The sequence below is a fragment of the Didymosphaeria variabile genome, assembly GCF_027946475.1.
Source record: "Didymosphaeria variabile strain IMI 356815 chromosome Unknown scaffold_8, whole genome shotgun sequence".
NCBI lineage: Eukaryota > Fungi > Ascomycota > Dothideomycetes > Pleosporales > Didymosphaeriaceae > Didymosphaeria > Didymosphaeria variabile.
In genome coordinates this window covers 3,228,123-3,242,263 of record NW_026611627.1, presented here as the reverse complement: position 1 = coordinate 3,242,263, position 14,141 = coordinate 3,228,123, and the positions used below count along the sequence as shown (strand labels likewise).

The window sequence follows — 14,141 nt, the reverse complement described above, 5'->3', positions numbered from 1 at the left end:
CCATCTGGACAGATACACGGGAGCTGGAGAAGTCCTTAAGAACAATGGATTGCTCCAGAACAGCGGAAGCGCGGTTTCGTGGACGGCTCGCGGCGTGCTGTACTCACCCATCGATCGTGCTGACAACATGGTATGTCCTATCTGTTTAGCATCTCCACTAGTGGCGGCTAACAATCTGGGCAGCATTTTACGAACCAAGGTGGACTGGGTCGAGCAGATTTGCTTAGAGTTCTCCCTGTGAGCAATACGGCTTACACCTACTTCAACGAGTGCGGTGGTGGTAGCGGTGGAGATGATGGTTTGATCAGTAAGTATCTTGCTCGGATGCCCTTTGCTCATTACCATTACTAACGATATTCTGCTAGCTGATCCCAACCTTCCTGCGTATGGTTCCGGTGATGGGAGCGGAGATGGCGGCGATGGTGGCGACTACCCGATCGATGGATCAGACCAATGCGACAAGTATTGCGACCTTCCTGAGCCTCAAGCGTGCGGAACCCCGCCCGCAAGCCTCAATGATCTCGGCAGCGAAAAGGATCTTGGCCGTGTACCAGGTCACTGCGTCAACCTCTTTCTAATGCATGTGCTCTATGACGAGTGCCAAGCAGCGCTGGATAAGTATCAGAAACTCATGAACGATGGGTTCGATGACGACTTCAATCGATATCGTAAATACGTGTTGGAGTCGATACAGCCGCAGATTTTGCAGTTCATGCGCGACCATGCTGGAGGGTATTTCGACTGCAAGAAACTCGACGATAGGCCGTGTTGTTCCAAGTGCACATCCGCACAAGGATGTCAGAACGGTTAGTTGATGACTCAAATTGAAACGTGACGGTCGAGAGCTAACATCAGAGCATCAGGTTGTATACCGGATAGTCAGTGCGAGGATGGAGGGTCATGGGTTGCCGCCACTTGTCCGACAGAATACCATTTGGAGCCGGGAACGGCCATCAGCGGCGTGGATTCCACGAAATACAAGTTCTCGGTGAAAGACCGCGACGATTTCAATAAGAAGATAGAAGATGACTATGGGATCCCGGGAGAATGGATCAAGTTTGACGCCTGGGCTTACTTTCTCAACAATGGTTGCCAGTACGTACCCGGCTCGAACTGCGCCTTGTATTATGATGGTTTCCCGAGTAAGTCATTCACATCCCCAGTGTTCATTTCGGCCGTCTGGCACAATTCCCTTTATTCGTACATCTGCCTGCAGATGCTAACGTCCTTCCACTGACCATCAATTGCAGTGACCGCCGACAACGTCGAAGTCCCTAACCCCAAAGATGGCATTGAGCCCTCTCTTGACCAGTACAAGTCCATTCGAGATCAACTCAAACAAGCATACGAACAGTCTGGCGATTACCACGTGTCAGCATGGCGCGACGACACCATCGTTGAAGCCTCTGAACTTCCAGTGTACATGCTGGTTCAAGGTGTCGAATCCATGCAGTCGGTCCACGACACAGCCAAGGAGATCACGGAAGAGGAAAAGAAAGAGATGATTCTCCTTTTCATCGGCGGTATTCTCGGCTTCATTCCAATCGCTGGTGAGGAAATCGCGGCTCTTGGCCTAGCAACACTTGGACGGATTATCAGGATTGTCGGTGGCGTCGGAAACGCGGCTTTTGATCTCTACGGAATCGTGGAATCGCCGGAGTCGGCCATCTTCGCCGTTTTCGGGGGGTTGGTCAACCTCAGGAGTTTCGGTCAGGCTTCGGGCCCAGCCAGAAACATGATTCACGCCGGTCAGCAGGAGAAGCTGGGGCCTACGGTGAAATCGAAGACGGATCAAGTCAACAAGATCAAGGTCGGTTGCAAGTAATACTGATAATTGTTTACGAAAGGGCTTGCCGCTCGAGTCATTAGTAGCGCGTGGAAGCTGTAGGGTCCTTTGTGTAGATTCCTGGGAGCACTGTCCCGTTTCCATTTGTACATATTCATGTCACATACATAATACTAATGAGGCACCAAGAGGCGTCTGCAAGCTGATTACAGCTATGGTTTAGCCCCGTCTATGACTTAGTGTAATCTGTGTTTCCGAATGTGATTACTTGTAATCTGCTTGGCACCAAGTCGAGAGAAACAATTGGTGGATTACCCATGACTCGCTTCTAGAGGCGAGACTTTCTCTCGCGCGGTAGGAAAACTCTGCGAGCGAGCTGTGCGCGCGGCGATATCTTCGTCGGTCTTACCGGGGGCCTGTTAATTGGCGAACCTATTTTTGTCGAGGCACCCCGAGCGGGCGTCACCGCGATAAAACGTAGACTTTTGCAGATACTAGTGATGATGGGTCAATTTCGCTGGTCCGTGCACTTGAACTACCTTAGGTAAAGGCTAGGTTCATTTAGGTAAGGTATGTCTTCTTTCGGCATGTTGATCATGTGCTGTTAGGCAACGTTCACTAGGTAAGGTAAGCAAGAACGGACCTCTTCATGTGCTTCTAGCCCACTTCTTTTCCCTCCACCTAGCCTATGCCAACCTCCTCACTCCACCCCATGGCGCACCAAGCACACCATCTCCCGTGGCAGAGCCTCTCGTCCGCCTTCCGCTTCGTATCATATAATCAAGCTGATGGCGAAAGAACGAACCTGTACTTTCGACACGAAACAGGACAAAGCGGCCAACTCCACCACTTTGCGAAAACGCTCACAAGCGCCTTAGAACAGGCTTCAAAAACGGAACGCGCAAAATATCAACCGACGTACGACCCGCCACTGCTCGACGACATCATAATCACGCCCGCCATCGAAAAGAAGATTGCGACGTCTCTAAATGAGTGTCGCTCGAACAACCCTTTTCAGCTACAGCACGAATGCGCCCAACGCGTGTGGCGTGGCTTGAAAGTAGACTGCACCTGTCCGCTCCTTGACGTGGAGAAGCGTGCCTCTTTCTTCGTGGAAAACTGGCGAAGTTGTCGGCAAACATGTAGCAGCACGAAGGAGCACCACCACGATTCAATCGAATTACTCAAGATGCTCATTCTTCACAACGAGATGGAGCCTCTGTTCAAACTATGCGCGAGTCCGGACTTCGACCTATCGCAGAACTGGTGGTCCTTCCCGTACGACATTCCCCAAGACTACGGCTGGGCTGAGGTTATGCGCTCGGCCCTCATGATGTACATTTGCTTGAATGTATTCTACCTGAAGCCGGAGACTTATGGCCCAGAGTTGCGAGAGGAAAACAACACTGGAGTTGCCGTCGCAGACTACCGTGACACCACGTCCTATCAAAGAGCCTTGTTCCGCTGCACTGCAGGAACAAAACTCGACACGTATACTTATCCTCATCGGGAGTTCTTTGGCGTCCCAGAGGGCATGTACGTTGCCGACTGGCACTGGTCAAATGATGAGCTATTGGGCCTAACAAGCTTGGAGAGACGACAAGAGCCGGGTTATGGACATGTTCCTACAAAGGAGGACGTTGCGCGTGCTCGTCGTCTAGTGTGTAAAGCGGGAAGAATGCCAGCCGAATTGGGGCTGCAGATACTGGAATGTGCAGGTTATGTACCGGCACGCCGCATTCCAGTGGCTGACGACCCACTGCACAAAGACAACGCAGATGAACTGAGGAATTACCTAGATTACTGCTGGCAACTCGTCATTCGGTGCGATATGGTGATGAAATCGTGTGGGAAAAGTATCGATTGGTATGGAGAAATCGTTGTATGCATCAAGGACCTATGGGGCGATCCCGACACCACGGAGTGGATCGAAGATGGACAGGACGAATGGGATGAGGACTTTCGCGATTGGCCTCTGAACGCCGCCGAACGCCACTGGTATCGGTTTGTGGGGTATTAGTTTGAAGGAAAGCTGCGTCAATGACGCGTCCTACTCGGCGGCTAGCTCTTAATTTTAACACAAGTGTCGTAACAAATACCTGGCCCTCAGCAAAGACCCATCACAAATTCTCCCAGCACCAACAGCACAAACTCAGAGACATATGATAGTCTCCTCACCCATCATTCAACACTTCGCCCAGTCGATCCTCCCTCGTCCCCTCTCCACTTCCTTCCAAAGAAATAAAAAGGGATCGCCAAAAGCATAGCCAGCGAAACCAGCATAAACATAACCATATAGACTTGGATCCAGCCTTCAGCAGCAATCCAGTCGACAGCAGTATACAAGAACAAGAAGGCAACGAGGTTCTTGAAGACATTAATCGTGACGAGGCACTCCGACGCGGTTTGCGGATAGCATTCGACGACGTACGTTATCGCGATGTTGGGGGCGAAGAAGGTGCCGAAGGAGCCTGTTACGAGTTAGAGTGAGGTGGCGCTGGGAGAGGAACGGACTTACACATGCCGAAACCAAAGGCGATAGCGACCCAGTGCAGTTTCTGTGAGCATGCAAAGGCTACTAGTATGCATCCTGCGGGTGCAATGTAGAATCCTGGGAGTAGCGCAACGAGACGTTGTTCTGGGTATACGGCGCCGTGCTGTCTACGTATGACTGCGGCTGTGATTGAGTCGGTGGCGAAACCGCCGCCGTAACAGGCGATGGCGAAGCCGATGATAGCGGCGATTTGCATGAGGCCGACGCCACCGCTGGAGAACAGATAGGGAGGAGCCATGAGCAAGCTTGGGAAGGCATAGCTGAAGATGAGGTGTTTAGTGTCGCGTACGCCTTTGTTTGATAGCATGCTGAATAGACTTACATCATGATAACTTGAGCTGCAAGGCTCGTACCAAATACAAATACAGCGTACAGTACAGCCGGGCGGCCAAGTGTGAGAGTCGGTTCGAAGAACACCCTCAGGATGTTAACGTCGGGATTGACCGTGATAAACGACGTCCAGATCTTAGTCCAAGACTTCTTCACAACACTGACATGATGCCACGAGATGGTGTCGGTGCGGATGATCTCTCCCTTTTCCGTGTTTGCATCCGCAACTTGCTGTCCCTCAACGGAAACCACGTGGGGAGTTTTTCTCGTCCGGTTAAAATTGGACTCAGGGTAAAACAAGAATATGGCCAGAGAATTGGCACCAGCTAGTGCGGCGCACACCCAGATGTAGTCGCGCCAGGAGCCCGGGCTGTATTCGGTGATGAAGGATGCCAGGAGCGGTCCAATCGCAGTGGCACTTGAGATGAGGAGCGAGTATCTGCGTGTGCAGTCAGCCCAATTGAAATCTGGTTCAAGTGGCACTGAATACTTACGCCGACATCATAGTAGCATGCTCATGGAGGAAAAATATGTCGGAAACAATGCCGGGGACAATGCTCTGTGGAATGAGTCAACGTGCGTTGGCTGATATCGATATAAAGGACGCACTCACCTCTCCAGACGCCGAAACAAAGCCTGCAAGGCATCTTGCGGCCAATAGTCCCGAAAAATTTGGCTCTTTAGCAGTCCAAATGAGCACAGCGAAGAGCATCATCATGGAAGTGAGAAGCGAGGCTCGCTTGCCGAACTTGACGGCGAGCGGGACCCAGAACATGTTGCCGACTCCGAGAAGGAGAAAGTTGAACTGGCCTCGTTAGCGATGATGTGCGACAAGCTTTAAGGGAAGGGGTGGGTGGCTTCACCGTGAGCAGTGTATTGACCTGATTTGCCGTCTTATCAAATTGATGCTCGAGGACGACTGTCGCGACAGACAATCCGGCTCCCGCGAAATTGGCAGTAAAATTGAAGAAGGCAGTGGCAAGTAGCGCAGCCAGCTTCAGTCCGCGAGGCCATCTGAGTGGGTCGTTTTCGTCCTGAGTTGGATGAGGAAGCAAGGGGAGCCCGTGGTGTCTATGGGCTGCGTCGGCAACGTCACTGAAATCGGACCTGTTGTTTGCGACGTCTGTCGACATTGTGGTGTCACGTTTTCAAAGGGACGGTGTGTGAGATGGCAACACGAGGTTGGATCACACGATTCCAAGGTTGTCAGGAGTCAACAAGTGGTACTCATAGGTCGTGATCGCCCACACCGGCCCATTTGCCGTTACTACTGCCCGTGTTGGAGCGTGCATTGACACGCATAAAACGCGTACTTTCTCCACAGTGGGAAAACTGCCAGGGGTTCTGGTCTGCTTCTGATTTGCTTCTATTTTGCGGGGAGGGTGGCGTTTCCACTAGTCTGAGTGAAGTTCGTTACGCAGTTTGTCGAACGCTAGGGGAGATAGGCTGCAATCCCGCACACCGGGGCCTTTGCCGTTTCCAGCACGCAAGCACCACTGCAGACATTATTGAGAAGATAGCGAGAGATGCCTAAGATGGTATTAGGCCGATTGTTTCTAATTCTGTTTATAGCTAAGCATATGCTCTCCATTCTCAATACTTGCCCGACACAATACCGTCCTGAGATGGTCCCCGAGCTCCAGCACGCATTCATCTTGTAGCTTTCTAGGTACTCTACTAAATCTATCAACAGTAAGAGGAGATCTATTCACTGACACTGGAGAGCACATTTGAGGGTCTGAAGCTTCAACAAGAGATTCTTACCAGGGGCATTTGGAACCACCGCCTGGCGCTAGCGTGACGAAATGTGCGCGTTGTTCGTAGGTCGGGTCCTTCCCCGTTCTCCCTTCCGAGCTCCCCGTCCGAGGCCGTTCTCGAAAGGTCCCTGGCCCGTCACCGCGGTCCCCCATGATATCCAATGAACCCTTTAACGATTGACTCTCCTACTCTACCCGAAAGCTTCCGCAGCTCGCAGTCCACAGCCCCAAGCCCGGTTCATCCATGACCATGACCATGTCCCTGCCACTGCCACTCACATACCCCTCGCAATCCCTGCGGTTCCTCGAAACACTTCACCGCAAAGAGATACTCAGCAACGGCGTGGGGCCTACGCCTACGGTACCTGAGACGCAGCCCGCGCGGTTGAAGCTCGACATAGTCATTGTCGGTGCGGGCCTCGGTGGACTTGCCCTCGCCATTGCGCTTGCGCGCCGCGGCCACGCTGTGCGGATATTAGAGCAGGCACCTCAGCTTGGAGAGGTATGATGGAACGGAATGCTACACATGTCCCGACGACTGGGTAATCGTTCAGCGACTAACTGACTCTGTCCCAGGTCGGCGCCGGCATCCAGATTCCTCCCAATTCGGGCCGCTTGCTGCATCGCTGGGGGGTATTTGAGCACTTGGAGAAATGGGCTGTGCAGCCTGAAGCTATTAACTTTCGGCGCTGGGAGGATGGTACGGTGATTGGGCATACGGCGCTCGGAGAGGCGTTTAAAGATAATTTTGAAGTGCCGTATTATGTGGTGCACCGGGCGCATTTTCATGAGGCGCTGCATCGGCGAGCGGTGCAGCTGGGCGTTGTTGTGAAGCTGGGGTGTAAGGTTGTCAAGTACAATGAGAAACAGGGCTCTGTCGTGCTTGATAACGGCAGCTTTGTGCGAGGCGATCTTGTTGTTGCTGCCGACGGTGTGTTAAATATCATTCCGGTGAGAATCTCGGTTCAGACTGATGCGCAAATCCAGGAATAAAATCCATCGCTCGCGAGAGCATGTTTCCGGACGAGCACCACGAACCTATCTTCGATGGATTCGCAGCCTATCGCGCCACCGTTGATGTGAAGAAGATGCGGAACGACCCAGACATCGCTTGGATATTAGAAAGACCGGCGCTGAACATCTGGTACGTCACAATGGGCGAGATCAAAGCAATATACTGATCCGTCTTGATCGGAATAGGATCGGAGAAGATAGACACGTCATGTCGTATACGATAGCCGCAGGTGAGTCCTTCAACATGGTCCTGTCGCACGTCGACCACTCGGACCCAGCGACATGGAGTCAGAAATTCGCCAAGGAAGACATCCAGGCGGAATTCAGAGGGTGGGACTCGCGGTACGTAACTTCTGGTGCAAACCCTCGAAAAAAGGCATACTGAGTGTCCGTTGAAGATTGACCAAGATCATATCACTGATCAACGATTGCATGAAGTGGCCCTTGAAAGTAGGAAGGCCGCTTACGTCCTGGATCTCTAAGTCATCGCGACTGATCATCATCGGCGATGCGGCGCATGCCATGTTGCCGTACATGTCCCAAGGCGCTGCCATGGCAGTTGAAGACGGCGCTGCGCTTGCTGTAGCTCTCAACAACATCTCATCAGTCGAAGAGCTGCCGTTTGCGCTGCGGAGCTTCGAAAACGAACGGATCAAGAGGAGCGGGGACATGCAGAATGCTAGCACAGTCAACGGTCGGATATGGCATTTCCCGGATGGTCCGGAGCAACGGGCGAGAGACGCTTCAATGGCTGCAGAGGTTTTGGGTAAGCCTTTTACGAGCAGCGCGAACCAGTGGAGCGATCCGGTGACACAGTGGTGGGCGTATGGTTACGATGCAGAGAAGAGGATGGAAGAGGCGTGGGCCAGAGACGTTGCGACGTTGATCTCGCGATCCAAGCGTGATACATCTGCGCCTTATATATGATAGGAATTAGATAAATGCCACGTCGTGTACTACAGACCAACTCCTTCGTGTGGCGTACCCAAGTCGAAATCAGGCGCAAAGATGCTGTCCAGACTCATACCCATGTGTAAATCATTCAAATCGGCAAAGTCGAATGGAGTATAGGCATGCGCAGCATCACAGGTTCTTTGATAGTTTGGCAGATCTCGGAGAGTATGTGGCTGGAACCCTAGTGCCGGGGCGGCGTCTTGGAAACCATGTGTCTGGTCTGGGATATCGAGTCAACAGATATATCAGCCTTGATATGCGGAGAAGACGTACAAATGTTGGAAAGTATCTGAGCAAGAGAGCTAGTGTACCGAGCACATCTCTCCGTCATTCTGTTTCCTTTGAATAGCATTGAAAGGCATTCGATTGCTTGGTAGAGGGAATCTATGGAGAGTTCGACTCCCTCCAGTATTGGCTGCTGGTTCGACATCTGCTGTATTTGGTGCCGTGCGAGTAATATTGAATAGATCACCAGCGCCGCATTGAAGGCTGGGCCCTGCTTAGCAGGTGTAAGGTGCTCATGAGTGGTGGTGGTACTCACTATAGTAGAGGGAGAACCACCATGCGCCCAGCAGATGTCGCGGTGGATCTTGAGGCGTCAAAGCGGCTCTCATCAGGTTTATTATCGCAAGCGCTGACTCGGCGCAAATGCGCAGGCTGTTTATACCCACTTGCGCTAATGTGGAAAGTTGCCGAGCGTCGGGCTTTGGGGCACCAAGATATTCTAAGTATTTGCATAGTAGTGGCCGGTGGGCCAGTATGCGAAGATTGAGGAACCGCACGGTGAGGATGAATCGGTATCGTAAGGTTTCTGGGTCGTTGTTATCGGAGACAAGGAAATCTGAATGGAGCAGAATCAATGATACTGGCAGAGACTGCTGCCACATCAGGAGTTTCTGCTCGAGTTGTAGCAATTGAGAAGCGATATTGAACACATGGTCAGACAGGGCACAGCCCAAATTGCTTCCGTAGAGATCATCCACAATTTCACCCATGATTGCGTAAAGCGTACTATAACATCGTTAGAGACGAAATAGCGAAGAAAATTGCATGCCCACATTGTTGCGTTGAAAAAGTCTAGACTATGTTGCTCGGTCAACTGTTGGGAAGCGTTTGATTCTGAGCATAGCTGCCTAGGTGCTGGGAGGTCTAACTTGATGAAGTTCTGGGGGATGGATGACGGGCGGCCCAGAGTCATGCCCAAAGTTCTAAAGGCGGTGAGAAACAGGCATGAGATGGCAGAAGTAGCGTACCTATCGACTACAATGCATCCAAACCAAGTCCTCTTTCGGAGCTCTCGCTCTGGGGGCGGGTACTGCTTCAGTGCATTGGGTGAGTGCAGTCCAAGCTGATAAGCCGCTTTCACAGCAAGTCCATGGATGTTCCAAGTTTCGATAGAGCGCTCCGTGCCCTGCAAATACTGACTCATCAAGAGGAGCATCTGAACCATTTCTAAGCTCGTACCGTGGCGGATTTGCTTCTCACAGAGTGCTAAAGCTCGGCGAAAGTAGATGTCGGACTCGGCAGCGCGTTCGGATGCCGATGATGTGCTGACATGACTTGCACTTGTCGCCATGGCTAACACCATGTTCAGCAAACCGAGCCATGACCTCCTCGCTGCCCGTATGTTGGTGGAGTTGAAATGGTGGTAGTTTGAAAGGAATGAGTCTTTGGGGATGTAAGGAAATAGGACGCCAGTGGTGCTGAAGTAGATGTCAATCAAGCTTAGCGTTTCAGTCTCTGGTGGAAGGTAGAACAGATCGGTGGTCGCCGATCTCGTGCTTAGGAGAGGGGATCTTTGTGACACGGGAGAAGCCCGTCGCGACACGTGGAGCATATGGCTCTGCAACGCTGCATCACTGGGTGACATTGGACTTGACGTGAGGGCTGTCTTCAAGATAGCGGTCGTGGTGCGGACAATAAGGCGGGTGAAAGCGATGTTGGATGAGGGCCCAAAGAAACCAGCTTCCTCTTCCTTGGTGAAGACGACCGACCCGATGCCATCAGTGGGGTCCTCTATGTCTGCAATAACTGCTTCACCGCTCTCGAGCTCTGGTGGGCGTGGCGAGCGATGCGACGGTGCGATTGAACCGGTCACATCGTCCTTGAAGGCTTCGACGGCAGCGAGTCGCCCTTCGAGCCCAGCAACATAGCGCTCCGTGTCCGCCAGGCGTGCTTCGAGTGCGGCCAGTTCCTTGGAGCCAGATAACCGCGTCAAGGAGGCTGCGTCTGCGTACTCGCAAGCATAGCCGTGATTGCGACACGTCGAACACGCAGGACGGATGCCATCGCACTGGCAGCCACACGACATCAGCATGTGTCACGTGAGGTGGAAGGGAGCTTACCCGTGACTTGCGTGACCTGCACCAGGTGCAGGCGACGGTGATCCTGTTGCGCTTAGCCGGCCGGCCGCTGCTGCTGTCGCCCGTCGGATTGTCTGCCGCCGCTTCCATTGAATGCACGCTGCACAATTGCGGGAAACCGCTGGACAGGCGATGTAATACCCGGGAAGACGATGGCGGAGGCGTGGAATGGCGGAGGCGGGGAGCGCGGGTCCGGGATGGCCGGCTGTGGCGCATCGTCTCCCTAACTCCCCGTCCCCTCTCATGCGCGCCATGGCGCGCCCTCTCCATGGAACCCCGCAAGCTGATGGAGATTCGTCACTGCGTCGCACGCCGACGGGATCGCTATCCGTCGAGACAAGCATGGCAGCCCAACAATTTCAGCAGATATGGCACTCTCGACACACCAGCTGCTCGCACCATCTTGAGACCCAACCGCCATTATGAGCTCGACCACAATGACGTCTACCACTACCGCAATGCAGCCTAAACTGACAGCCGACAACCAGCAGGCAATCGAAAAGCTGCTGCAGACGGCTGAAGACTTGGATACGAAGCCGCTATGGGCGCAGATGGCCCGGCTCAATCCTCCTCTGCCCAACCCGAAATGCCAGCCCCATGTCTGGGACTACAGCAAGATCCGCCCCAGTCTCTTGCAAGCTGGCGAGCTCATCACGGAAAAACAAGCTGAGCGCCGTGTGCTAATGCTTGTAAACCCATCTCGAGGTTTGCCTACATTTGCAAGTCCTTTATCAGCATTTCCGCTAATGGCCACGCAGATGCACCCTTCACCACTGACACTATCTATGCTGGTCTTCAGCTGGTGATGCCCAATGAGACTGCTCCAGCTCATCGCCATACTGCCTTCGCCTGCCGCTTCATCATCGAAGGCAACGGCGGATTTACTGCCGTCCATGGCCGCCGTATCCAGATGCAGCGCGGCGACGTAATCCTCACTCCGACGTGGAATTGGCACGACCACGGCAAAGACGGCTCTGGCCCAATGATATGGCTGGATGGTCTTGATCTGCCCAACTTTGTCCATTACCCAGTTCACTTCGTGGAGCACTACGCTGAGCCAAGATACCCGGCCAAGGACGTCGACACTTCTCCAATCGTTTTTCCGTGGTCGCGGATGAAGGCACAACTTGATGCCCATGGAGGAGACAGTGCTACGGAACGCTACTTGAGAGCCGACGGATCAGAGAGTACGTGAAACTCCCTATCCGGCTGCTAGATACTTACCCAATGCAGTAAGTCGTACACTAGGCGCTGCCGCCACACGCATTGCCAAAGGCGCATCCACCCCGGCAATTCAAGAGACTGCTTCCTCGGTCTTTCATGTCATCGAAGGCACTGGATTCAGCACCATTGCAGGGAAAGAATACCCGTGGAAAAAGGGTGACACTTTCTGTGTGCCGGCATGGCACGAGTATACACATCACGTGACCAGTGATGAGACCGTTTATCTTTACAGGGTCCATGATGAGCCCATGTTGAAAGCTCTCGGTTTCTATCGGTATAATGGACAAGACATAGAGTCATTGGTGTCCGAGTAGCTCGACAATATTGTAGCACTTGTCTCAAGATGCTCAGACTTGGGCTTGTTTCCGCGAATAGGAATGAAGTCTACGTTCTCTGCGTGTGCATCATAGAAACACCACATGCTGTGACACGGATCAATTTACCACCTGGGCATAACATAAAAGTACATCAGAGCACTTTCTATTAAGCTTGAAGACTTCTCCAGACAGTAAAAATGAAATCTATAGCAAAAATTGATTGTAACCCTCAACTGTTATGTTGTTCATCGTAAAACCAACCCTCTCTCAAGCAAACGTCACTCCATTCCTCAAAGTCCCAATTTTGCTGATGGACACTTCCATAACCGTACCCTCAACAAGATACTTCGGAGGCTTCAACCCCGCCCCCACCCCACCCGGTGTCCCCGTCATAATCAAAGAACCCTTCCGCAGCGTCGTGCCCGAGGACAGATAGTGCACAAGATACGCACAATCGAACAGCAAATCGCTCACGTATTCCCTCTGCCTCACCTCCCCGTCGATGATAGTCTGCAGTAGCAGCTCCTTCGGATCTCCAATCAGGTCCGCAGCCACGAGCGCCGGCCCAATAGGCGCGAAGGTGTCGAAGCCTTTTGAGAAACCCCACTGCGGGACACCACCTGCGAGTTTGGGATCGCGTTGCAGGCGGCGGGCGGAGATGTCATTACCAGCCGTGTAGGCGGCGACGTAATCGAGCGCGTCTTCGAGCGGGACGTTTTTGGCATCTTTCCCGATGACTAGCGTCAATTCGCCTTCATAGTCTGCTTGGTCGTCCTGCGCAATCTTGGGTATTTCAACATCCTCGCCGTGATCGAGGATGCAGGTAGTGGGCTTGAAGAAGATGAATGGGAACGGTGGCGGGTTTCGGCCTGCTTCTCTGACTAGGTCACTGCGTTAGCGCCTCAATGCCAGTCTTAATTGATTGAGGATACAACCTACTATGTGTGGTGTAATTCAGACCAACGCAGCGGAGGATGCCGACGTCTTCTGCTGTAAGCGGGCCAAGGAGCTTCTTGACCGTGACGACCTCGTCGGAAACATGGGTCTTCCCCGTCGTGTCGTACAAATCGTCGCCAGCAATGACTTTCGCCTGCAATTTCGTGCTCTCGGTCGTGTTGCCCAGGTCAAAGTCTGGGTCTGGGAGGATGGGCTCTCCTCTCAGTACGCGGCCATCCGTTGCAATGAATCGGATCAACCGAGACCACGCAACACGCATGTTGATGGAAATTGGGCAAAGACAATCAAAATTTTGGATGCTAGTCCGTAGACTTTAAAGCTTTCTGCGGTACTTTGTAGCCACGAGATTCAGTGCAGGCATACAGCGTTCTATGGCTGCCTCGGATCGTCCCGGGCGTCGGCAGAGCATCCGGAGCCGTGCTCGACTACCGCCAACACCACTGCTATCATCCGCAACGCAATCGAGGTACAAATACGGTACATACAACTCAGAAAAATGGTGCCTACAGGCCCAACCAGTCGAGATGACTATCACCGTTCCTCTAATCATCGACGGAGTGGAAATTGTGGCCGTGGAAGGCCAAACGTTTCCCAACTTCGAACCAAATCCAGATAACAGCAACAACAAGGGTATCACTGCAGTCGGTTCTACGCCAGAGCTATGTATCCGGGCAGTCGAGTCATGTGCTGCTGCTTTCGACGCGTGGAAGGACTCGCGTCCGACAGAGCGGCGCAGGCTGTTTAATAGGCTTGCACAGGTAAGCATCAAGATGTGCCATGCAGAAGGATGCAATCACTAAGAAGGAAAAATCAGTTATTTCGCGAACGAAGCGAGGAGATCAAAACATTGATCCAGAAAGAGATTTCATGCACTGCCTTGTGGGC

At 52.7% G+C, this 14,141-nt stretch overlaps 7 protein-coding genes across 7 annotated transcripts; 4 read left to right on the top strand and 3 right to left on the bottom strand.

The window, feature by feature from the left end:
* Positions 1 to 638: 638 nt before the first annotated feature.
* N0V89_011303 (uncharacterized protein) lies at positions 639 to 1,825 on the top strand (the record flags this gene model as incomplete). Its single annotated transcript, XM_056220035.1, has 2 exons — positions 639 to 642; positions 1,251 to 1,825. The coding sequence occupies 2 exons, from the start codon at positions 639 to 641 to the stop codon at positions 1,823 to 1,825; spliced, it is 579 nt and encodes a 192-aa protein (XP_056067162.1).
* A 673-nt stretch (positions 1,826 to 2,498) lies between these two features.
* N0V89_011302 (uncharacterized protein) lies at positions 2,499 to 3,806 on the top strand (the record flags this gene model as incomplete). Its single annotated transcript, XM_056220034.1, has 2 exons — positions 2,499 to 2,555; positions 2,670 to 3,806. 2 exons carry the CDS (start codon positions 2,499 to 2,501, stop codon positions 3,804 to 3,806), a joined length of 1,194 nt encoding a protein of 397 aa, XP_056067161.1.
* A 161-nt stretch (positions 3,807 to 3,967) lies between these two features.
* Positions 3,968 to 4,308, bottom strand: N0V89_011301 (uncharacterized protein; the record flags this gene model as incomplete). The annotated part of the gene is made up of 2 exons (XM_056220033.1): positions 3,968 to 4,257; positions 4,305 to 4,308. 2 exons carry the CDS (start codon positions 4,306 to 4,308, stop codon positions 3,968 to 3,970), a joined length of 294 nt encoding a protein of 97 aa, XP_056067160.1.
* A 350-nt stretch (positions 4,309 to 4,658) lies between these two features.
* Positions 4,659 to 5,172, bottom strand: N0V89_011300 (uncharacterized protein; the record flags this gene model as incomplete). Its single annotated transcript, XM_056220032.1, has 2 exons — positions 4,659 to 5,109; positions 5,165 to 5,172. 2 exons carry the CDS (start codon positions 5,170 to 5,172, stop codon positions 4,659 to 4,661), a joined length of 459 nt encoding a protein of 152 aa, XP_056067159.1.
* A 1,505-nt stretch (positions 5,173 to 6,677) lies between these two features.
* N0V89_011299 (uncharacterized protein) lies at positions 6,678 to 6,935 on the top strand (the record flags this gene model as incomplete). Its single annotated transcript, XM_056220031.1, has 2 exons — positions 6,678 to 6,685; positions 6,764 to 6,935. The coding sequence occupies 2 exons, from the start codon at positions 6,678 to 6,680 to the stop codon at positions 6,933 to 6,935; spliced, it is 180 nt and encodes a 59-aa protein (XP_056067158.1).
* A 788-nt stretch (positions 6,936 to 7,723) lies between these two features.
* N0V89_011298 (uncharacterized protein) lies at positions 7,724 to 8,368 on the top strand (the record flags this gene model as incomplete). Its single annotated transcript, XM_056220030.1, has 2 exons — positions 7,724 to 7,728; positions 7,840 to 8,368. 2 exons carry the CDS (start codon positions 7,724 to 7,726, stop codon positions 8,366 to 8,368), a joined length of 534 nt encoding a protein of 177 aa, XP_056067157.1.
* A 4,198-nt stretch (positions 8,369 to 12,566) lies between these two features.
* Positions 12,567 to 13,515, bottom strand: N0V89_011297 (uncharacterized protein; the record flags this gene model as incomplete). Its single annotated transcript, XM_056220029.1, has 2 exons — positions 12,567 to 13,168; positions 13,512 to 13,515. The coding sequence occupies 2 exons, from the start codon at positions 13,513 to 13,515 to the stop codon at positions 12,567 to 12,569; spliced, it is 606 nt and encodes a 201-aa protein (XP_056067156.1).
* Positions 13,516 to 14,141: the final 626 nt, after the last annotated feature.